This window comes from Lepus europaeus, chromosome 17 (genome assembly GCF_033115175.1).
Source record: "Lepus europaeus isolate LE1 chromosome 17, mLepTim1.pri, whole genome shotgun sequence".
Lineage (NCBI taxonomy): Eukaryota > Metazoa > Chordata > Mammalia > Lagomorpha > Leporidae > Lepus > Lepus europaeus.
Window position 1 is genome coordinate 53,473,017 of NC_084843.1, and position 26,060 is coordinate 53,499,076.

General features: G+C 38.5%; 1 protein-coding gene across 2 annotated transcripts in view; it reads right to left on the reverse strand.

Annotated features, from left to right (window-relative positions):
• The window catches only part of JMJD1C (jumonji domain containing 1C), a 292,989-nt gene that overhangs the window by 167,720 nt on the left and 99,209 nt on the right, over positions 1-26,060 (reverse strand). For both annotated transcript variants that reach the window (XM_062213863.1, XM_062213864.1), the window contains exon 2: positions 971-1,135. In XM_062213863.1, the coding sequence (XP_062069847.1) occupies positions 971-1,135 (165 nt within the window). The remainder of the gene's footprint in view (positions 1-970; positions 1,136-26,060) is intronic.

Consider the following 26,060-nt stretch of genomic DNA (forward strand, 5'->3'; position numbering starts at 1 on the left):
ATTCTTTAACTATGAAACTGGAGCAAGAATTCTTTCTACTTTCAAGAGTTTTCATACATACATATTATAAGTTTTACCCAAGATTTCAGGTTAAGATCTGTAAAATCAAAAACCATGCTCTTAACAGTTTAAAATCTTTTCTACTAAAAATTCTACATACTCAATGACTATTTTGTAAAGCTTATCATGGACAGATAAAATCATCAACTTAATTTTTCTATCCAAAGATTCCTGTCAAGTCTATAGCTCCTGGTATCATTTTCTTCTTTAATATTTTGTTTTCTATTAAAGAAAACATGCCATGGTTCAATTCACTCCATTCCCCCTCTCCCTGTTCTTTTAAATTATGTACCTCCTCAGGTATTTTATTTAAAGACATAGAAATAAATATGTTAAACTGATATTCTATATACAGAAACGCATTAAAGGGTTAACTATTGTGGCTCTCTAACAGAATTTAATATTTTAAGTTGGTATTTTTCTTTTATAAAACTCTTCAAAATTACCAGAGAATTTATTCAAATCTATATTTTCTTAAGTGGAAAATTTGATATGAAGTAACTTTATTCATTACCTGAATACATAATTACATATTTAACATCTGTTGTCATCCACAAAGATTCACTAACAAACCAAAAAGATGTGTTACTGAATACATTATAAAATGTAAGTTCCATTCACAGCAAAACTACTCCACATTGCATACAAACTAGTCAACTATCTCCTAGCAATCTTTAATCCAATTTATGCTTTCATCTGATTGGATAGAAAAAACTGTGGACCACGTATGTTGAAAGAATACTAACAGTCACATAAAGCTGCTTGAAAAGCGTTTTGAAAATTCTGCCAGATACTTCACAGACGTCAGGAATATTAATTCACAATCTGCAATATAAACCTAAACTTAGATTCAATTTTTATCCTTTTAAAATAACTGAAAATAATTAACAAAACCAAAAACAGATCTTACCAATGCAGGCCACTGAATCTGTTTGCTCTTTGATCCCTGAGTCTGACTAGGGTCATTCCTTTTGGCCCAGATTAAGTGGTATTCCACCAAGAAAGTTGAAAAATCTTCATAAACTTTAACCCACTCTCGTTTATCCCATTCAAGATCATCAAATTCCACATATACCTATGGGGAAAAAAATAAAATTCTGTAAGTAACACAGGGATGTGATATTTCAAAATAAAAATACAATGCTGAATAAGACATTAATAAATCCATCATTTAACATTTCTCTTAGATTAATTTAACAAACTACTTCCTATGAATTTCTATGACAAGGAAATAAACCATACCTTTATTAAGAAAAACAATTGCCTGAATGTTAATTACTACAGATTACTCCATATGTCCTACTTACACACTATATCTATACTGAGGATTATAGAAGCAGAGGCTCAGAAACATGTTTTAGTTGTAAATAAGCCAATATTTTCGGCTTTGCAAACCATATTGTACTTATTTCTATCTCTGTAATGTTAAACCAGCCACAGACAACATGCAACAACTGAACTTAAAACACACAAGGCAGGAGATGGGATAAGGATAGTTCAACATACAAGAATCAATCTAATAGGCTACATTAATAATCTAAACAAAAAATAATCCTCTTTAATGACACAGAAAAATCATCTGGCAAAACTAAACACCATTTCATGATTTAAAAATACTCAACAAAATAGGAACAGAAACAGCCTCAATGTAGTAAAGTTCATACATGATAAACCCACAGCTAATATCATACTTAGGGTGAAAAACTGAAAATTTTCCTCTAAGACTGAAAACATTCAAGGATGTTAAAATCAGGAAAACTGAATGTGGCTCTTTTGAACTCATATCATTCATTTAACCCCTCCTTTCCTCATTTACAAAGTACTATCTATGGAAACAACTAACACTTTGAATAGTGTCTGTTATGTATCAAGTACGTTTTAAGCCTGATGGTCATTAAAGCAAAGAGAGGTACCCTCAATATCAACTATCTCAAATGAGGGCATTAAATAATTTGCCCCAAATCAAGCAACTAGTAAATGATGACATCAATGAAAATGTTAAAACAGCTCATAAGAAGGCTGGCGCCACCGCTCAATAGGCTACTCCTCCACCTGTGGCGCCGGCACACTGGATTCTAGTCCCGGTCAGGGCGCCGGATTCTATCCCAGCTGCCCCTCTTCCAGTCCAGCTCTCTGCTGTGGCCTGAGAGTGCAGTGGAGGATGGCCCAAGTGCTTGGGCCCTGCACCCCATGGGAGACCGGGAGAAGCACCTGGCTCCTGCCTTCGGATCAGCGCAGTGAGCCGGCCGCAGCAGCCATTGGAGGGTGAACCAATGGTAAATTTAGACCTTTGTCTCTGTCTCTCTCTCTCTCTGTCCACTCTGCCTGTCCAAAAAAAACAAAACAAAACAAAGATACAAAGCTTGTTTTCTACATCAATATTGCTTATTCTTACCTCTCTTTTTATTTACTTACCTAACTCACCTTTTTACAAGACTATCGAGTGAATGACAAAATGTATCAAAGAGCAAAATATTTAATGCTTAAGTTTCAACTGGGAACCTGTTATGTTACCTAAGTTCTTTATTATATTATAATATTCAACACAACCTTACAGACTACTATGTCTTTTTTTTTTTTTAAAGATTTATTCATTTATTTGAAAGTCAGAGTTACCCAGAGAGAGAGGGAGAGGCAGAGAGAGGCAACAGCGCCGGCCCGACTACTCTATCTTTTAGAGGAAAGACATTAGGTGCAGTAGGTCAAGTCACTTCCTGTAACACTTGGGACTCTGGCAGCCCATTAGTGTTTATTCTAGTCCCAGCTGCTTCACTTTTGATCCAGATTCCTGCTAGTACACCTGGGAAAGCAATGGAAGATGGTCCAAATGCTTCGATCCCTGTCACCCACATGGGGGAACACTGGATGTATTTCTAGGCTACTGGCTTCACTTCACTCTGTCCTATTCAGCCACTGTGGCCATTGGGAAGTGAACTGGCAGATGGAAGGTCTCTTTCTCTGCCTCTCTAACTCTTCTCTTCAAATAAATAATTTAAAAAAAAAATTTAAATGAACTTGGGGCTCAAGCCTTTAACACTTAGACATTTGGGGGACATCTAAACTACAGCACTACATCTCCAAATGCCACCACATTAGAAGTTAGGATTTCAGCCGGCGCCGCGGCTCAATAGGCTAATCCTCCGCCTTGCGGCACCGGCACACCGGGTTCTAGTCCCGGTCGGGGCACCGATCCTGTCCCGGTTGCCCCTCTTCCAGGCCAGCTCTCTGCTGTGGCCAGGGAGTGCAGTGGCGGATGGCCCAAGTGCTTGGGCCCTACACCCCATGGGAGACCAGGAGAAGCACCTGGCTCCTGCCATCGGATCAGCGCGGTGCGCCGGCCGCAGCGCGCTACCGCGGCGGCCATTGGAGGGTGAACCAACGGCAAAAGGAAGACCTTTCTCTCTGTCTCTGTCTCTCACTGTCCACTCTGCCTGTCAAAAATAAAAAAAAATAATAAAAAAAAAAAGTTAGGATTTCATTATATATTCATGGGGGGGGGGGGGGGCAGAGGAGGGACAGAAACATCCAGTCCAGAACAATGATGGTAGCAGCAACAGCTAAAATTTGAGAACTTACAATGTGCAGGGCAATGCTTTATAGACAAGAAAACTAAGATATAAAAGGTAGCATCATGGAACAAACTAAAAATGCTGAATGAATAAAAAAGGATAAAAAACTATCAGTTCAGTTCTGTTTTAGGATGAGGCTTCAATGACCACTGTAATTTCTAGACATTTTAAAAGATGAGAGAAAGAGGCAAACAGCCTGACCAAACAAGGAAGAAAAAAGCATATCAAAAATACAAATTCCAGAAAGGCTTTTAAAGCACCAAAATGAAACAATAAAAGGGTTTTTTTTTTAAATATATTTTTATTTATTTATTTGAAAGGTAGATTTACCAACAGAGAGAAGGAAAGATAGAAAGATCTTCCATCCGCTGGTTTATTCCCCAAATGGTCGCCAATGGCCATGGCTCGGCCAATCTGAAGCCAGGAACTTCTTCAAGGTTTCCCACACAGGCACAGGAGCCCAAACACCTGGGCCATCGTCACTGCTTTCTCAGGCCATAAGCAGAGAGCTGGCTCAGGAGAAGGCCAGCTAGGACTAGAACGGGCACCCATACAGGATGCTGGCGCCACAGGTAGAGTTTAGCCCACTACACCATAACACCAGCCCGTTTTTTTGTTGTTTTTGTTTTAAAAACATGGGTCAAAAAAGAGGAGACTCAAGCCGTAAAGTAATATAGGTAGCCTGTTAAAGACTTAAGAGGGGGCCAGCACTGTGACATAACCCTAACCCTAACCCACCTGTAGTGCCAGCATCCCATATGGACACTGGTTCATGTCCTTGGCTGTCCCTCTTCTGATCTAGCTCTCTGCTTAGGGCCTGGGAAAGCAGTAGAAGATGGCCCAGGTGCTTGGGCCCTTGCACCCATGTGGCAGATCTGAAAAAGCTTCTGGCTTCGAAGGAGCTGTTGCAGCGATTTGGGGAGTGAACCAGCGGATGGAAGAACTTTCTGTCTGTAACTCTGACTTTCAAATAACTAAATCTTTAAAAAAAAAAAAAAGATTAAAGAAATTAAATACCTAAACAATTTAAAAGAAGGGTCAGCAACTAAAAAATCTCAAGAAAATATCATGTTAAGTGCAAAGTCTCAAAAATCATAAATGTTTAATAACTCACCAATATATTTAGAAAAATTCTTGAATTCTGGTTTTGGTTTTCTCAGGCATGATTAGATTGTATTTGTTCTGTTTTTTATAGAAAATAAGTCAAATGAAGACACTTCCTTAATATGTATTTCCAATTCCTAGGAGTTCTTTATACAGGATAGAAATCTTTCAAGACAATGTATTAAACTCCTTTTTAGGCCGGCACCGTAACTCACTAGGCTAATCCTCCGCCTTGCGGCGCCAGCACACCGGGTTTTAGTCCCGGTCGGGGCACCGATCCTGTCCCAGTTGCCCCTCTTCCAGGCCAGCTCTCTGCTGTGGCCAGGGAGTGCAGTGGAGGATGGCCCAAGTGCTTGGCCCTGCACCCCATGGGAGACCAGGAGAAGCACCTGGCTCCTGCCATGGGATCAGCGCGGTGCGCCGGCCGCAGCGCGCCTACCGCAGCGGCCATTGGAGGGTGAACCAACGGCAAAGGAAGACCTTTCTCTCTGTCTCTCTCTCTCACTGTCCACTCTGCCTGTCAAAAAATAAAAAAATAAAAATAAAAATAAACTAAAAAATAAAAAATAAAAACTCCTTTTAAAGTGCACTCTAGCTTTTGATTTTTTGTCCTTGGAAATTGATTATGAGGCTGTAAAACTTAGTCCTAGATCTCTACAACTTTTAAAGTTTATATGAGAATAACTTCTACTTCCAATCACTGAACTGGCAACCACCCTCAAACTATCTGTCACAATTAGTGCCCCAACTCCAAACCGAATCAACCTTTCCAGACTTTAGAACTGAGAAGGGGAATGAAATGACAGAGAAATTAGTATCATAACAAAACAATTATTACAAGTGCAGAAGAATAAACATGTAATTTCAGTATTACTGTCCACTTACTCTATAGGATCAATGCACTTTAGGTTTGCTGATCTGAGAATATAGCTGTATCTAAAACATCATTCTCTACAGAATAACTATAGTCAGTTAATACATAAGTGACTTGAGGCCCAGTGCTGTGGTGCAGCAAAAATCATAGGTTTTCTTTCTTGTTTTACCAATATAAATAGTTGTGATGTTAAATTCTTATCTAGGAGATGTTTTTCAATCTTTAGGATTCCAACCATGTGCACACAATTTATCAATTGAATTAATGAGCACTTGTTTTCATATATGTAATAAAAACAGACACTAACATAAAAATATACACTGTACCAATAATATTGAATTTCTCCTCTGCTACATTCTTATGTTATTTTAACTCCTTTCATGCAATCATTCAAGCACATGTTTGCAATGCTTGCAAAATTATTTGAGTGTCTACTATGCTTCAGCCATAAGAAAGGTCACACACTGAATAAAGTATCATTTATAACTTTAAGATATTCAAAATTAAGTACAGATACAGATATTCAATAATGATAAATCAATGCAATATATGAGATAAAACAAATATAAATAGACTATTATTTTACTAGTAGAGGAGAAAGTAGGAAATTTAGCCTATAAAAGCTGGGGAAAGCTACATGAAGAAAATGACATTTAAATAGGATTTGAATAAACAAACAAGATTTCACAGAGAGGAATTTCTTCAAGAGGAATATGCTTAGAGGGCATGAGAGTAAAGCACTCAGAATATTCCAATGTAACTATACAGGATTCAAATCACATGAAATGAAATATGGGGTTGTATGAAATGTAGTCCATAGGAAAGAGAATAAAAACACAAGAATCCTCAAAATTTATAAATACCAAAGGAAAAGAAACAAGTGAATTGAGGAAAAAACAAAAAAAGAGGTAAGTATCAACCAAAGATATTCCAAGCAATCAAGAAGGTAAGTTACATGCAAAAATGCTTAGTACTGTCAAAGGCTGCAAAAAAAAAAAAAAAAAAAAAAAAGTAAATCCACTGGAATAAACAATGAAAATGCCACAAGTTACTGTCATGTGATAAAAAATAAAATCAGTGCCAAGGATGTATTAAGGATGAACACATTCATCTACTTCCTCTGTATTAGCAGGATTTCTATATATAATGTCATATTAGGAAAAAAACAAATGCTGCTTTTTCCAGCCTAAGACTTTATCAATAAATAGAACTTCTTTCCATTGTATAGAAACAAGGAGTACATTATGTTCTCATTTATAACGATACAGTCTTTCACTGGACACTTAATCCATCAGATAGCTTGTATTATTCAGTTTTCATTACTTTAGCTAACACAGTTGAGAGGAACAACTTAGGAAGAAGATTCATTCTGGCTTATAGTTTTGGAGGTTCATAAGCCCAAGGCTGGGTGGTCCCACTGGTTTGCGCATTTGGTGAGGCTGAAAGGTGGAAGAGGGACAATTGTACAACAAGCCAGAAAGCAAAGGGTCATAAGAAAAACACACTGCTTATATAACCAACTCTCTTATGAGAACTACCTTTGGAAGTCAAGCCTGCAGTGACCTCAAGACCTCCCATTAGGATCACCTGCCAGATGCCATAATTAGATCAAGTCTCCAAACCTTAATTCATCAACCATTAACATCAAACTATTAATTGTTAACATAAGACTGTGGGGTTTAAAGAGCTACATACGTTTTGGGAGTCAAATCCTGTTAGAATCTTACCATAACTGGAGCAGTTTAATATCATAATTCATATTCTTTACAGATTTGGTATTCCAAGTTAAGTATGTAATTCAGAGTTGGCCACAAGTAAACCTTTTTCTTTTGCATGAAGAAGTATTTATGTTCTTTAGTTTCATGTGTCAAAAAACTACTACTATTTTATTTTACCCTTTTTTGCAAAAGGTAATTGGAGAGAAAAGTACAATAGATTATTTTTTAGAAACTATGAACAGGAATAGTCTTGCTATAACAATGTAAAGAAGTACTAATGCTCTTTATAGTAATTATAAAGTACTTAGCACTTAGTATAGGAAATAGATTAGCAAAATTAAAACAATTCTATTGATTGATCCAACTGTCCAAATGTATGCTAATTAAACAATTATTTGTGACACAGGAAAATGCTGTTTTATTAATGAGAAAAACTATTGGTCACAATATTTTTAAAACAGAAACAAATATATTTCAGGAAAAATATACTGAATTCTAAATATATATATGACAATGCTGTATCACTATTTACATATAGATAGATTAGCACACCATGCAACCTGTTCTAGGTTTGTCACCCCCGGGTCTACACCACGCTTACAGTACTCGAGCCTCCTAAAATCTGCACCTAAACTGACTTAAGCTCCAATCCAGGGCCTTGTATAGGTCTCTTCCAATCTGTACTCCTCAAGGGAACTTTGAAACTAACATATGCATCACAAGGCCTAAGATATATCCAAAGGTTGGGAGGGGAAGGTTGTGATTAGTGTTTGGACATACAACCAAGGTTCTTCAAAGTGCTGATAGAGCAGAAGACAGAGCAAAAACGGAAGAGTAGTGTTTTTGAGTCTCCTTTTTGAACCATTGCCCCAGGTCCCACAACATGTGCTGGCTTAAAGTCTTGGATTTAAACTCACAATACACAGCTTTAGAGGTCATACTTGTGAAGACTTGGCTATATGTCTTCAAAAAGCAGACACAGTACTTCCAAAGGAAAAGTTATTATGAGGAAAAATTCAACCATTCAGGGCTAACTTTTCCAAAATTACAAGCTCATAAAAAAAATTTATATTCATGTGTCTTTTTATTAATATTATATTCTTTGGATATATTAACAGAATTCTCTCTTATGTTCTTTGCCTTTTATTTCTTTTTATGATTATTTTGGTTGTACTCAAGTTACCTGAAGTAATAAAGGATTTATTGTTCAAGAATCTAAAGGTCACTCTAAATCAGTTCATGATTTGGTGACTATATTATCTTATTGATCCAAAATTATTTCAGGATGCTAATAAAGTAGTTACTTTCTCCTCTGCTTACTTGTGTCTCTTTGAACCTGCTCTGCTTTCAAACTCCCCAACAAGACGGTCAATTATTTCAGTGACTCATTATTATTCTGGTGAAAGAAGCTCCTGTGCCAAGCTACTTAACATACCACTGATAAACTCCATGGATTAGTTATGGTTGTATCAATTAGGCATTTAGTAAGGTATGGCAAAGGTGACAAGATCACAGTTCAATTTCATTGAATGCTGAAAATAGTTTCACACTGGTAAAGTAATTCACTTTTATATTAGAAAACTCAGGGAGGGGGGCACCATTGTGGCTTAGTGGGTACGGCTACCATCTTTGATGTTGGCATTCTATGTGGTTGCCAGTTCATGTTCTGGCTGCTCCAGTTCTGATCCAACTACCTGCTTATGGCCTGGGAAAAGCAGAGGAAGATGGCCTGGGTGTTTGGACCCCTGATGCCTGCTAAGCTCCATGGAGGAAGCTCCTGGCTTCAGCCTGGCCCAGCCCTCACTGTTGCAGCCATCTGGGGAAAGGGCCAACGGATGAAAGATCAATCGATCTCTCTTTCTCCCTGTCTCTCCCTTTTTCTGTCTCTCAGGTAGACAGGCAATTTTTCAAAAAGACGAAAAGAAAAAAAAAGGAAGAAAAAGAAAACTCAGAGGAACAAGACTTCCCCCAAGTTAACTCTGTATGACTGGTAGATGTTTAAATGCAATTTCCATGGGGTAACTACTCATATTTGGACCTCCCCAAGACAAAGATGCTGATTGTCCAAGGAGGATATACAAAAATTTATCTTATCAGGGCTGGCACTGTGGCGTAGCGGCTAAAGTAGTGCCACTATACCCTATGGGTGGCGGTTGGAGTCCCGGCTGCTCCACTTCCTATCCAGTTCTCTGCTATGTCCTGGGGAAGCAGTAGAAGATGGCCCATGTCCTCGGGCCCCTGCACCCACGTGGGAGACCCAGAAGAAGCTCCTGGCACTTGGCTTCGGATCGGCACAGCTCCGGCCGTTGTGGCCAGTGGGGGGTGAACCAGCGGATGGCAGATCTTTCTCTACTTCTCCTCTCTCTGTGTAACTCTTTCAAGTAAAATAAATAAATCTCTTTTTAAAAAATTACCTTATTAATACCACTAGGTATTTGTAGAACTACAGTTTGGATATGCAGGTTAGTTTAAGAAAATAATCATCACTTATAACAGTGTAACCATCATCTGGATATTCAATTAAATTCCAACATCTGGGAATATAATCACTAAATGTGTTTTCTTTATTCTTTTTTCTTTAAGATTTATTTATTTGAAAGGCAGTGAGAGAGAGACAGAGAGAAAGCTTCTATCTGTTGGTTCACTTCCTAAATGCCTGTAACAGTCAGGGCTCGGCCACGTTGAAGATAAGAGCATGATTCCATTCATGTCTCCCATGTGGGTGGCAGGGATCCAAGGACTTGGACCTTCATGTGCAATTTCTCCAGGCACATTAGCAGCAAGCTAGATGGAAGCAGAGCAGCCAGGACTTGAACTGGATGCCAGGATCACAAGCAGCAGCTTAACCAGCTGTACCACAAGGCAGGCTTCTCACTCCTAAATCCTGATGGCTATAATTATACTTCCTCTGAATTAAATCTCAAGTGAAAGGTAGAAGGACAGTAAGGCTATAGGTAATGAATCCAGACCCTAAGCTTTTTTCACTTTCATCATCTTCTACACCACATACAATGACAAAAGATTATACTTCTGAGAATATGATGAAACAATGCTATACAAAAACAATATAAAAATCATTTAAAAAACAGTATTCTCGCAAAATATATCCTAGAAAAGTCATATATAAATCATAAAGAAATAATATTCAGCTTTATCAAGAATGGCACCCAGAAGTCCCAGTGGTATATTATGACAAATATTTAAAGAAAAAAATGATAGCCATGCTCTATAATTACTTCTACAAAACAGATGGAAAAGTAGTACCTTCTAACTCATTTTATGATGTTAGCATTATATTCATACTAGACAAAGACAACCTAACAAAGGAAAACTACAGATCATGGATATCTCTCATGCCCATAAGTGAAACAAATCTTCAACAAAATATCAACTATTCTAACTAATTAAAATCTAATGTATCAAAAAAAATTTTAGAACAAAATCAACTGGGATTTACCACAGATATAAACCAACCAATGAATACAATATATCAGCTAGTATGCTAAATGAAAATCATATGATCAAAATCAATAAATGCAAAAAAAGCACTTGACAAAATCCATTCATGATTAAAAAAAAACACTCTCAGCAAACTTGGAATAAGGAGACATTCTCGATTCGATAAAGAATATCTACAAAGAGCCAGTAGCTAACATCTTACTTAGCGGTAAGTAACTAGAGTCTTTCCCTCTGAGATCATAAATAAGTTTCTTCTAGTCACCGCTGTTGAAAGCTATACTAGAAATCCTAGCTAATAAATACAAGAAAAAGAAATAAAAGATATACAGATTAGGGAGAAAAAAATCTGCCTGAAATACGATTATTTATGTAGAAAAGCAATAACAAAAATTATCTGATTAAGAGATTATAGAAGGTTACAGTTTACTTTGGTAGCAGGCAAAGCCACCACCTGTAATGCTGGCATCCCATATGGGTGCCGCTTTGAGTCCCCACTGCTCTACTTCCAATCCAGCTCTCTGCTATGGCCTGGGAAAGCAGGAAAAGATGACCCAAGTCCTTGGACCCCGGCACCCATGTGGGAGATCTGGAAGAAGCTCCAGGCTCCAGATTGGCGTAGCTCCAGCCATTGTGGCCAACTGGGGAGTGAACCAGTAGATAGAAGACATCCCTCCCTCCATCCCTCCCTCTCTCTCTTTCAAATAAATAAATAAATCTTTAAAAAAAAAAATTGAAATCCATGCATACAAGGGATATTCGAACACTTTAAACAACTATGCATGAATTTCAAATCTTTTGGCACCAAAATAAACTTACCTTTTAATTACATTTTTCCACAAACTTTTTGAAGTACCCTTGTATACAGGTTCTAGTTCAAACAGTAAGCATTTTTTTTTCCTTAAAGATTTATTCATTTTATTTGAAAGGTAGAGTGAGTGAGAGTAAGCTCTTGCATTTGCTGGTTCATCCCCCAAATGGATTCAACAGCAGAGGCTTGTAAAGGCCAAAGCCAGGAAAATGAAGCCTTATCCAGGTCTCCCACATGCATGGCAGGAATCCAGCCTCTGCTGCCTCACTAGACAGATTAGCAGGGAGATAAATGGGAAATGGAGCAACCAGTACTCCCCACCAGGGGATCCCTGGTTTGCAGATAACAGCCTAGCTGACTACAACATAATGTAGGCCCCAAGCAATACTCTAAGAACACAAAGGAGAAATCTAACAAAATATATTTAGGATACATATAGTGAATACTATAAAACACTGAAAAGAAGTTAAAAGCTTAAATAAGTGGATATGCCAAATTCATAAACTGAAAGATTCAAAATTATTAAGAAATAAATTCTCCCCTAAACTGATTTTTAGATTCAATTTCATTCCAAAATCCCAGCAGGATATTTTGTAGACTCTAAAATTTACACGGACAGAAGAAACTGAATGAATAGCCAAAACAATTATGAAAAAGAAAACAGCTGATGACTCACACCATACTGAAAGACTCAATGTAAATGTGTAGTACTCAGAGATTATGATATTGCCAAAAATAATCACATATACATCAGTAAAAGAATAAAGGCCAGACCACATATAGCTGGTAACATAATTGGGTATTAACAGAAAAAGTAGACCTTAAATATACAAAAGCAATTCCCAGGAGAATGGGTAGTGTTTTTAAAAAATGAAGTTTAGTGTAACTGGACACCCACAGGCAAAAAAGGGAACAGGCATACAATCTTCACATAATATATAATGTTAGACCTAAATAAAATCAGACTTAAATGTATAAGGTAAAATTTCTTGACGAAAACACAATCTTTGTGAACTTAACTTAGTTGTGATATCACCTCAGAAATATCAAAAGCAAACTATAAAAGAAAAAAATGTGTTACATCACCAAATACAAGTTTTTATTCTGCCAAAGGCAATGTTAATAAAATGAAGACAAGCCATGGACTAGAAAGAAATATTTACAAGTTATGTATTTTACAAAATACTTCTATCCACAATATATTAATAATCTTTAAAAATAGCATAAAAAATTAATGGGGATGGTGCTGTGGTGTAGTCGGTGAGGCCTCCACCTGTGGCAATGGCATCCCATATGGGTGCCAGTTTGAGTCTTGGCTGCTCCTCTTCCGATCCAGCTCTCTGCTATGGCCTGGGAAAGCAGTGCAAAATGACCCAATGTTTTGGGGTCCTGCATCAGTGTGGGACCTGGAAGTAGCTCCTGGCTCCTGGCTTTGGATCAGCCCAGCTCCGGCCACTGCAGCCATTTGGAGAGTGAACCAGTAGATGGAAGACTTCGTTCTGTCTCTCCCTCTCTCTGTCTGTAACTCTGTCTCTCAAATAAATAATCTTTAAAAAAAAAAAAAAAAAAACCTCAGAACTTCCCTTTAAAATTATGGACAAAAGCTGTGACCAGGCACTTCAATAAAGAATATATGCAGGCTGGCGCTGCGGCTCAATAGGCTAATTCTCCACCTTGCGGTGCCGGCACACCAGGTTTCAGTCCCGGTCGGGGCGCTGGATTCTGTCCCGGTTGCCCCTCTTCCAGGCCAGCTCTCTGCTGTGGCCCGGGAAGGCAGTAGAGGATGGCCCAAGTGTTTGGATCAGCGCAGCTCTGGCCATTGCAGTCATTTGCAGAGTGAACCAGCAGAAGGAAGACCTTTCTTTCTGTTTCTCCCTCTCACTGTCTGTAACTCTACCTCTCAAATAAATAAATAAAAATCTTTAAAATACATATATATATATGCAATAGCAAGACAAGTACATTAAAATACGTGTTTAAAATCATTAATAACTAGAGAAATGCAAACAGAAACCACAATGGTACCACTACACATACGTAAGAATGACTAAAATTTTTAAAATCAACTAAACCAAAAGTGGGAAGGATGCAAAACTAAACCAAGGGAATGTAAATAAGTAAACCACTTAAGACAAATTTGGCAGCTTTTTTAAAGAGTTATTTATTTATCTGAGTTACAGAGAGAGACAGACAGACAACACAGAAAAAAAGATCTTCCATCCGCTGGTTCACTCCCCAGATGGCCATGGCTGGGCAAATCCCAAGCCAGGAGCCAGGAGTTGCTTCCCATGGGAAGCAGAGGCCTTAGTAGCAGGAACCATCTTCTGCTGCTTTTTCCCCACCATTAACAGGGAGGTGGACCAGAAGCAAAGCAGCTAGGACAGGAACCAGTGCCCATATGGGATGCTAGCATGGCAGAAAGCGACTTTACCCTCTATACATACCCATCCCAGAAGTTTATTACAAAGTTAAATATCTAATTACCACTTCCCAGCAACTCCACATCTAAATATTAAACTGCATGCAAGGAAAACCTGCAACTACACAACAATATGGACGGACATGTTTGTGGCAGTTTTAACCAACATAGGCTAAAAAGAAACCAAGTATCTCCCAATGCAAAAACAGATAAACTGTAATAGATCCATATAATAGACCATTTACTTCTCATCAACCAAGAACAAACTACTGATATGCCCAACAATACATATGAACCTTCAAAGGTTTAGAATAACTGAAAGAAATCTAACTCAAATAGCTATGTAGTGTGTGCTTTTATTCACATGACATTTAGGAAAAGACAAAATAAAAAGGACTGAGACTAGATACTTCATTGCCCTGTTATCCCGGATTAGGAGGGGGAAGAGTGCTTAATGGTTTAATATAAGGGTATAGTGGGCAGCAAAATAAAATTTTGTAGGGGAATGACTGAACTGGTCTACATTATGAATTCTGTCTTACCTCAGAGTTATTCACTAAAATAAATTTAATTCTAAAAGCAAACAAAATGTATCATAGAGAATGTAACTGAAAGGATACATGAAAAGTATTCCAATTACACCATGTGTCATGGTAAAAATTGATCCAAGGATTCTATTTTCTTGAGAGAGAAGGAAGAACACTATTAGTTCACCTCCACCCTTCCTCCTTTTCTGCTTTGCAAACACAAATATAGCAGTAGAGGTGGCATTGATAAAGCTATGGAAGTGCCTACATCTGAGATTAAAAACATATCTGCACCTGTATGTTCTAACACACACACACACACACAAGAGAAAAAAATTGGTGTTAACAGAAAAAGCATTACTGAACACCTTAAAAACACGTGGTAGTAAATCTTAGGTCCCAGGAGGTTTAAGAAATGGAACTGTAGTTACAAGTGCAAAAATGTTCCCAGGAAAATCTTAAGCTGTACACTTTTTAGAGAACAGAAACTAATTATACCATTTCACAATAGGCACAAGGGGGCACTGGAACACAGTACTAAGTATATCTTATGATACACGTATGGACTTTCAAGAGGTCAGTAAACATCAGAAAATAACTGGCATACATACCACGTCAGTTTAATAGAAATTTACATTTTCATTTGAAGATTTTTTAAAAATTCTACATAAATGTACATGCATTTTTTTCAGGAACATTCCATTTCAAAAATCAAATTCATAGAATGAATTTTCCCTATTATCAAACTCTATTGAGATTTTTCTTTATTTCTTTATTCTCACGAGGTCAACTACAATGCTTGAATTTAAGAAATGACAAAGTCTTCAAATGAAAATAGCTATTATGGCTCTTCACTAGAAGACTGAAAACTAAAAAATATTTAAAACCATCAATAATTCTTCAGCTATTCATTATGCTAGATTATTGGCCGATTTTAAACATTTAAAAGATATTTTGAAAATATCTACCTTTTTTCAAATTTTCACTATAGAGACAAAAACGTAATAGATTCCTATAAACTCATCATCCAATTTCAAGATTTTTCAACTCACGGCCTTTTAAAAAAAAGTTCTCTAATACCATTCTCTGCCAACATTCAAGAGTCTAGGTTGGGTGTTACAGGTGTGTGTATCTGTTTTTCAAATTAAGACCCAAATAAACTCTACATATTGCAAGTGGTTATCGTGACTTTTAAATCTGTTTTTATTTGTACTTTCTACCTTCTTGATTCTGTTTACAAATTTTTTAAAATGAAATTAAGTCATCTGTCTTATCCAGCCTTCAATTATCCATTGTTAGCTATTCCCCTATGTCATTTTAAAACATGGTTCCTTGAATTTGTATTTTCTGTAATGGTTTATTGACTCTAGTCTTAATCAAATTCAGGACTAATAGAGCAGGCTACCACTTAAATAACAGTGTGTTCTTTATTAAAGAGACATTTGTGTATTGTCTGCGCATATCTTTGTGTGTTAACAGCAGTTAAGGATTATTATCTAAATCAAGTATTTCACTGAGAGCTGCAAAATAGTGAGATTCTTATTATACCATTCTTTATCATCTACTGTCTGGAATAAGTCTATTAAGTGAAAACTCCTCTCATCAAATCTTTGATTTCAATGACAGTGCTTCTTTAGGAAAGGCAAGTAACTTGTTTGATTCTGAGATAATTAATTGTTATGCTAACTTCCCAGAATGGTCACAATGAGTGCCTTTTTGGAGAGGAATCATTATCAACTCTCCGAATTTACACATGGCATGTTTTAAATCATTGCTGTTATTATCCTAATTATTGGCAATTTTTCCAGTATTTGGCTAGTGAGAAAGTTCTTCAAGTTAGTTCTTGAGTCCTTCAGACAAGATTTGAGTAATCATTTAATATCTTGCTTGCTTCAGGAATAATAAAACATCCCTTGATTACCTTATCCATTTCCTGCTTACATATATCTAAGTAACTCTGGTACTTTTTGGTGGGAAACAGCATTCGGAGACAACAATCTGAATGCTTGGAGTGATATTACTCCTGATCTGGTAACTTTTTCTAGACATTTTTATAGTGGTCATTAGAGTTAGTCTGACTTTATATCCATACTTAAATAAAATTCTATGCAACTTTTAATTTCATTGATTTTTTTATTCATTGATTCATTTTATTTCTGTATCATTTCTCTCATACTGAAAATTGTTATACAATGACACCAACAAAATTAAATTCATTTGCTTTGTCACACAGTACATATAATACCAAGATTATGATTACTGAAAACCATTTAAGGTTTTTGTTCCATTCTTTGTCCTCAGGGAATAATCTCCTAAAGGATACACAATTAAATTCCTATACTTTAAAAAAAATCATTTATTTATTTGACAGGGAGAGTCACAGAAAAGAGGAGAAGGGAAGGGGAGATAGAGAAAGACGGGGGGGGGGGGGTGAGGGTGGGAATCTTCCATCTGCTGGCTCACCCCCAAATGCCCATAACAGTCAGGGCTTGTGCCAGGCCAAAGTCAGAAGCCAGGAGCTTCTTCTGGGTCTCCCAAGTGGATGCAGGCACCCAAGCACTTAGGCCACCCACAGCTGCCCTCCCAGGGGCAGCAGCAGGGAGCTGGATCAGAAGTGGAGCAGCAGGGTGTGGGGGGATGAGAGGTTGGGGCACAGGAGCATTACAGAATAGCAGGTAAAGCCTCTGTCTGCAGTGCTGGCATCCCATACAGGCTGCAGTTCAAGTCCTGGCTGCTGTACTTCTAATTCAGCTCTCTGCCATGGCCTCGGAAAGCAGGAGAAGATGGCCCAAATCCTTGGGCCTCTGAACCTGCATGGGAGACAGGAAGAAGTTCCTGGCACCTCACTTCAGACTGGCTCAGCTCCAGCCGTTGTGGCCACCTGGACAGTGAACCAGCAGATGGAAGACCTCTTTCTGCTCTCTCTCTACTTCTACCTCTCTGCAACTCTGCCTTTCAAATAAATAAATCTTTAAAAAATAAAATAAGGAAATGGAGCAGTTGGGACATGAACCTACACCTATATGGGATGCCAGCACCACACTGGGCAGCAGCCCAATCCCATACATCATAATGCCAGCCCAAATTTCTGTTTTAAAGTTACTTAAAATAGTCCTATGATTATGCTACTTAGGCTTCTTTGTTTCAATTTACTTTAAATGTTAAGATCAGGAGAACCGGGTTCTAGTCCCGGTTGGGGCGCTGGATTCTATCCCAGTCGCCCCTCTTACAGGCCAGCTCTCTTCTATGGCCCCGGAAGGCAGTGGAAGATGGCCCAAGTGCTTGGGCCCTGCACCCGCATGGGAGACCAGGAGAAGCACCTGACTCCTGGCTTCGGATCAGCGAGATGGGCCAGCCGCAGCGGCCATTGGAGGGTGAACCAATGGCAAAAAAGAAGACCTTTCTCTCTGTCTCTCTCACTACCCACTCTGCCTGTCCAAAAAAAAAAAAAAAAAAAAAAATCAGCAGAAGGGAGGTTAATGAAAATCCATTTTGGATTTCAGAATTACATAAAACATTTACATAATTTCAAAGCCACATCTAGAAAACAAGATTAAGTTCAGAGAAGTTTAGCTATCACTTTTATCCTTCTACCCTATCAAGGGTTAGTTTGTTAATTCCAAGTTTTTAAAAAGCAGAAGTAAAATAAACACATACCTACACACTTACATGTTAAAACTAGCATACTTTATCCACTGGTATTATTTTTACTCAATAGTTTGTGATGCTCATGAGTCACATAATGTTTTTATCAACAGATTGCATATACCAGTCATGACAATGGTCTCGAGAATGTATGACCTGGTGACATCATAGCAGTTTTGGCTTAAGTATACTGTTTAATGATGAAATCACCTACTGAGTCAGATCCTATCCACACTGACAAGTTATGCATGATTATTATCAAGGCACATAAGACACTTTGTTTTTGTTTTTCACCTATGTAACTTCCCATTTGACACACAAACCATTTTGTATTCGACCTACACTCAGAAGTGGTGCTGCAATGAACATAGCCTCACAAATATGTCATTTTTTATTTCTATCTTTGGGATATATTTCTTGCAGTAAGATTCCCTAGATCAAAAGATACAGCTGTATTTAATATTAACAACTCCCAAATGCAGAATATTGTACCATTTTGCATTTCAGTAAAAAAATCCTGCAAGGGCTCCTCCAAAGGCTCATTAGGTTATTACAAGAAGACAAACCTTGTCCCTTGGAGCAAAAAAGGGGAGCCAAGCAGGTTACTACTTGATAGGTGAAAACTGTTACTTCAAACTAGTTTGGTTCACTTCTTCCCTTTTATTTTATATTTAACTGACAACTACTCTTGTCTTTATTTCCTGCCTTTGTCTCAATTTGTTTAATTTGTTCTTTTTCTTTCCTAAGGTAGAACCCTCAGTTTTTTATTTAAATTTTTATTTAATTTTTTTTCAGATCACATTTTTATTTATTTGAGAGGTAGAGTTACACCTAACACTACAATACGTAAGCATCTTGTAGGCTGCTCCAAAAACTTGTTTAATACCTTCTGATTGATGGAGTCAGTATTCATAATTTTTTTAAATATTTTATTTATTTATTTGAGAGGCAGAATTACGGACAGTGAGAGGGAGAGACAGAGAGAAAGGTCTTCCTTCCCAAATGGCCACAAAGGCTGAAACCGACCCAAAGCCAGGAGCTAGGTGCTTCCTCCTGATCTCCCATGCAAGTGCAGGGGCCCAAGGACTTGGGCCATCTTACACTGCTTTCCCAGGCCATAGGAGAGAGCTGGATTAGCAAAGCAGCGAGGACTAGAACTGGCACCCACATGGGATGCCATGCGGTACCGCAAGCGGAGGATTAACCTACTGCGCCACAGCGCCAGCCCCTTTATTTAATTTTTTTTAAAGAAGTTATTCATTTGAAAGGCAAAATTACATACACAGAGAGAGAAGGAAAACAGAGATCTTCTATCTGCTGGTTTACTGCCCAAATGACTGTCAGCAGTAAGGGTCAGGCCAGGTCAGGCCAAGCAGAAGCTAGGAGCTTCTTTCAGGTCTCCCACACGGGTACAGGGGTCCAAGGATACAAGCCATCTTCTACTGCTTTCCCAGGCACATTAGCAGGGAGCTGGATCAGAAACAGAACATCCAGGACTCAAACCAATGCCCATATAGGATGTCAGCACTGCAGACAGCAGCTTAATGGGCTGCACCACAGCACTGGCTCCTTTTTATTAAAATAAAAATCCCAAAGTATTTGTCTTCTTGTAATAACCTAAGGGCAATCAAAGCAATATGAATAAAAGTGTTTCAGCACTATACTCCCAATAAAAGGACACATTAAAAAAAAGTCTATTGCCTTCCCATAATTTCTCACTTCACTGATCATTTCTAGTTGGAGACATTTTGTAGAAAAATAATATTATCTGCATTTAGCAAAATCTAACCCAGTTGTTTTCTTGACTTTTAGAATGTCTTCTGCATCATAAAGCCTTAAAGCAAGTATTAGCAAATTTTAAAAAAATGAAAATCAAATAATGTATCTTTTCTGACCACAATGGAATAAAGCTGGAAATTAACAACTTAAGAATCTCTAGAAAACATGAAAACACATGGAGACAAAAGAACATGCTCCTGAATGAACAGTGGGTCATAGAAGACATCAAAAGGGAAACCAAAATATTCCTAGCAACCCATGAAGATGACAATACAATATATCAAAGCCTATGGGATCAATAGAAGAAGCATTAAAAGGGAAGTTTATAGCAATTAGTGCCTACATCAAGAAAATGGAAAGGCATCAAATAAATACACAATCAATGCATCTCAAGGACCTAGAAAAACAGCAAACCAAACCCCAAATTAGTAGGAGGAAAGAAATAATTAAAATTAGAGAATACTGACATAAAAGACTAGTGAAGAGAAGAGCTGGTATTTTGAAAAAATAAAAATTGATACATCATTGGCCCAACCAAAGAAAGGGGGAGGGGAGAAAACGACCTAAATCAATAAAATCAAAGATGAAAAAGGGTATGTAACAATGGATACCACAGAAATAAAAGAATCATCAGGAAGTACTACAAATAGTTATACACCAACAAACTGGAAAATCTACAAGAAATGGAAAGATTCTTAAGACATACAATCTACCAAAACTGAGTCACGAAAACACAGAAAATGTAAACAGACGAATAACCAAGATGGAGATCGAATCAGTAATAAACACTCTCCCACTGATAAAATCTACCAGACTTTTTAAAGATGAACTAATCTCAATCCTTCTCAGACTATTCAAAACAACTGAAAGAGGGAATCTTCCCAAACATCTTCTATGAAGCCAGCATCAGCTTAATTCCCAAACCAGAAAAACATACAACATAGAAAGAGAACTATTTATCATTATCACTGATGAACATGGATGCAAAAATCCTCAACAAGATATTAGCTAATCAAGGGGCCGGCACAGTGGGTTAAAGCCTTGGCCTGAAGCACCGGCATCTCATATGGGCGCAGGTTCTAGTCCTAGCTGACCCTCTTCCCATTCAACTCGCTGCTATGGCCTGGAAAAGTAGTAGAAGGCCCAAATCCTTGGGCCCCTGCACCCACATGGGAGACCCGGAAGAAGCTCCTGGCTTTGGATCTGTGCAGCTCCGGCCCTTGCGGCCATCTGGGGAGTGAACCAGTGGATGGAAGACCGACCTCTCTCTCTCTCTCTCTCTCTCTACCTCTCATTGTAACAAATCTTAAAAAAAGATATTCACTAATCAAAACCAACAACACATCAGAAAGATCATTCACTCAACATGGGATTTATCCTTGGTATGCATGGGTGGTTCAACATTCGCAAATCAATAAATGTGACGCATCACATTAACAAACTGAAGAATAAAACTATGATTATCTCAATAGCTGCAGAGAAAGCATTCGATAAAATATAATATCCTTTTGTGATCAAACTTTAAGCAAATTGGCTATAGAAGGAACATTCCTCAACATAATCAAGGCAATATACAACAAACCTGCAGTCAGCATCAATCATATTGAATGGGGAAAATTTGGAAGCATTTTCACTAAGATACAGAAACAGACAAGGATGCCCAACTTTCACAACTGCTATTCAATATGGTTCTGGAAGTTTTAGCCAGAGCCATTGAGGAAAAAAAAGAAATCAAAGGGATACAAAGTGGAAAGGAGAAAGTCAAATTATCTCTGCTTGCAGATGACATGTTTCTATACATATAGGGGAACCTAAAGACTCCACTAGAGACTATTGGATTTCTTAAGAGTATTTGGTAAAGTTGCAGGGTGTAAAATCTATACACGGGGCTGGTGCTACGGCATAGTAGGGTAAAGCCTCCACCTGAGGTGTCAGCATCCCAGATGGGTGCCGGTTTGTATCCCGGCTGCTCCACTTCTGATACAGCTCTCTGTTGATGGGCTGGGAAAGCAGTGGAAAATGACCCAAGTACTTGGGCTCCTACACCTGTGTGGGAGACCTGGAAGAAGCTCTTGGCCCCTAACTTCGGATCTGCTCAGCTCAGCTCTGGCCATTGTGGCCATTTTTGGGAGTGACCGAGAGAAGGGATGGAACGCTTTCCTCTCTGTCTCTCCCTCTGTCTGTCTGTAGCTTTACTTCTCAAATACGCAAATCTTAAAAAAAAAATCAATAGCCTCTGTATACACAGACAATATCATAGCTGAGAAAAGAACTTGTAAGATCAGTCCCATTCACAACTATAAAAAAAAGTAAATATCTTGGAATAAATTTAACCAGGGAGGTAAAATTTGAAGGAGGTGTAAAATGTAAACCACAAAACATTAAAGAAAGAAAACAAATGAAGACCTGAAAAAATGAAAAAATCTTCCATGTTCATGGATTGGAAGAATACATACCACCAAAATGTCCATACTACAAAAAGCAATTTATGGATTCAATACAATCCCAATCAAAATACCAGCAGTATTATTCTCAGATCTAGAAAAAAAGATGCTAAAAGTTATATGGAAAACAGAAGACCCCGAACAGTTAAAGCAATCTTAAACAACAAAAACAAAACTTGGAGGCATCTTAATACCAGATTTCAAGACATACTATATGGCAGTCATAATCAAAACAGCCTGGTACGGGCACAAAAATAGACATGTAAGCCAAGAGAACAGACTAGAAGCCCCAGAAATCAATCCATGCAACTACAACCAAATAATCTTTGGCAAAGGAGCTAAAAATCAATCCCTGGAGAAATGACATCTTTTTAACAAATGGTGCTGGGAAAATTGGATCTCAACATCTAAAAGTATGAAAAAAGACCCTACCTTATACCTTACCAAAAAAATCAACTCACAGTGGATTAAGGATCTAAATCTAAACCTGATACCATCAAATTACAAGAGGAAAACATTGGGGAAACTCTGCAAGACATTGGTAACTACTAAGGCCATCTTCCATTGCTTTTCTCAGGCTATTAGCAGGGAACTGGATCGGAAGTGAGCAGCAGGGACTTGAACCAGTGCCCATATGGGGTGCCAACACTGCAGGTGGCAGCTTTACCCACCACACCACAATGCCAGCCCCAATTTGTGTAATTTTAAATGTTCCAGTAGCCACATTAAAAAAATTTTAAATATGCTTCACTTAAATCAAAATACAGCAGCCACACTTATCTGTCTTTTGTTTTCTGTGGTTTCAGTCACCTGAGTTCAACTGTAATCTGAAAATATTAAATGGAAAATTTCACAAATAAATAAAATATAAATTTGAAATTAAATGCTATGCAGAGTAGCAATATGAAGTCTTGCACTGTCTCACTGTGTTCTACAAAGGATGGGACTCATCCTTTCATCCAGCAATTGCAGGCTGTGTAGGCCACCCACCCATTTGTCACTTAGAAGCCATGTTGGTTATCAGATGAACCAATGTGGTACTGGAGTGTTTCTATATAGGATTCCAGAGCATCCATGGTTTCAGGCATCCATAAGAAATCTTGGAACATATCCATTGCAGATAAGGGGAAAGAGGGGAACTTAAGTAATCTTATGTGTTCTGAGTCCCATCTAGTATATTTTTTTATTTTAGACACTATAGTTTTCACCTCTAGAATTTTAATTTGCTTTTAATTTTTAAAAGCTTCTTTTAGGTCTCAACTTGCATTTGTGTGTGTGTGTGTATAAAAACTTGAGTTTTGCTGGGATACACTACTTGAAAACAGTTTGGCCCTTTTGAATCTTGTTTTTGAGGGTTTTGTTTGTTTTGTTTTAGGTGTGAGCACACAAATTTTAGTCTAAGACTAATTTTTCCAATCACAAATCCTTCTTAGTATTCTCTCAATGTCCTGTCATGTTGAGGTAGTCACTCTATTAAGAGAACAGGAAGTATTCTAAACTCTGGTGATCTTTGGAAATTTCCATTTTCTTTTTCTTTTTCTTCTTTCTTTTTTTTTTTTTTTTTTTTTTTGACAGGCAGAGTGGACAGTGAGAGAGAGAGACAGACAGAAAGGTCTTCCTTTGGCATTGGTTTACCCTCCAATGGCCGCTGCGGCTAGGGTGCTACGGCCGGGGCACTGCGCTGATCCGAAGCCAGGAGGCCAGGTGCTTCTCCTGGTCTCCCGTACGGGTGCAGGGCCCAAGCACTTGGGCCATCCTCCACTGCCTTCCTGGGCCATAGCAGAGAGCTGGACTGGAAGAGGAGCAACTGGGACAGAATCCGGCACCCCGACCGGGACTAGAACCCGGTGTGCCGGCGCTGCAGGCGGAGGATTAGCCTACTGAGCTACGGGGGCGCTGGCCAGAAATTTCCATTTTCTTACCCCACCTGAGAAGGTCAGTCCTTAGATCAGTGCCTAGAGGAAGCTCCTTCTGGAGATCTTTCTCTTTCTTGGTAGTTTGTTCTTCTCAGGTACTATGTCCTAGGACTCTGGAGCCTTGGCCTCCCTATACTCCAGCTTAATCTCCTCAATTTACATACTACTGGGCTCCACGTGATTTACTTCTTCCAAAAAGTAAGAGTCCTCGCTATTTACCAGTTGCAACAGATAAGTATCATTATGAACCAGTTCATATAATCCTTATAAAATAAGTACTACCATCATGTATTTAACAAGTTTTTACAAAATATGGATGCACATTCTCTCATTTGCTTTCTAGCATATCAATTCTCAGTTCAATCTGATAAAGTAGATAATAAATTTTTTTGCTGATCTGAGTTTATTTTTAAGATTTATTTATTTCAAAGGCAGAGTTACACAGAGACAATGCGGTGGGGAGAAAGAGAGAGAGAGAAAGGGAGAGAGAGAGAAAAACCAATCTTCTATTTGTTGGTTCACTCCCCAAAGGTTACCAATGGTCAGGGTTGGGCCAGGTTGAAGCCAGGAGCCTAGAATCCCACCTGGGTCTGCCAGGTGAGTGCAGGGGCCTCAAGGACTTGGTTCATCTTCTGCTGCTTTCTTAGGCATATTATCATGGAGCTGGATCAGCAGTGGAACAGGCAGGACCTTGAACAGCTACCCATAAGGGATTCCAGAACTGCAGGCAGCAGCCTAATCTGCTGTGCCACAACATCCACACTATTAAATGTTTTATAGGAGCTGGCACTGTGGTCAGGTTAATCCTCTGCATGGCACTGGCATCCCATACAGACACTGGTTCTAGCCCTGGCTGCTCCTCTTCCAATCCAGTTCTCTGCTATGGCCTGGGAAAGCAGTGGAAGAAGGCCCAAGCACTTGGGCTCCTGCACCTGCGTTTGAAACCTAGAAGCTCCTGGCTTCAGATGGGCACAGCTCTGGACACTGTGGCCATTTGGGAAGTGAACCAGCGGATAGAATCCTTTCTCTCTGTCTCTCCCTCTCACTGTCTATAATTCTACCTCTCAAATAAATCAATCAAATCTTTAAAAACATGTTTTATAGCTGAAAATTTTAAGACCCAGAAAGGCTAAGTGATTTATCCAGCATTATAAACACACGGCCAGAACTCAAACCTGAATCTACTAATACCACATGTATCTCCAAAAGGAAATATTACCAACAATATCAATGAGAAACCAAAAAGCCAAAACTTAGTTCTTAATTATTTAGATGTAAATTCTAATCACAAATTAGAGGAGATATTCCTCTTGAAAGTATGAACTCTCGGGGCTGGTGCTGTGGCACAGTGGGTTAATGCCCTGGCCTGAAACGCCAGCATCCCATATGGGCGCCGGTTCTAGTCCCAGCTGCTCCTCTTCTTACCCAGCTCTCTGCTATGGCCTGGGGAAGCAGTACAAGATGGCCCAAGTCCTCGGGTCCCTGCACCCATGTGGGAGACCTGGAGGAAGCTCCTGGCTCCTGGCTTTGGATCAGCACAGCTCCAGAGTGAACCATTTGGGGAGTGAACCATGGGATGGAAGACTCTCTCTCTCTGCCTCTCCTCTCTCTGTTGTAACTCTGATTTTCAAATAAATAAATAAATCTTTAAAAAAAAAAACAACTATGAACTTTCATAGTAAAAGTAGTATCAATATTTGACTCTGCAGAGCCTGGCACACATTAGGAACTTAGTTAT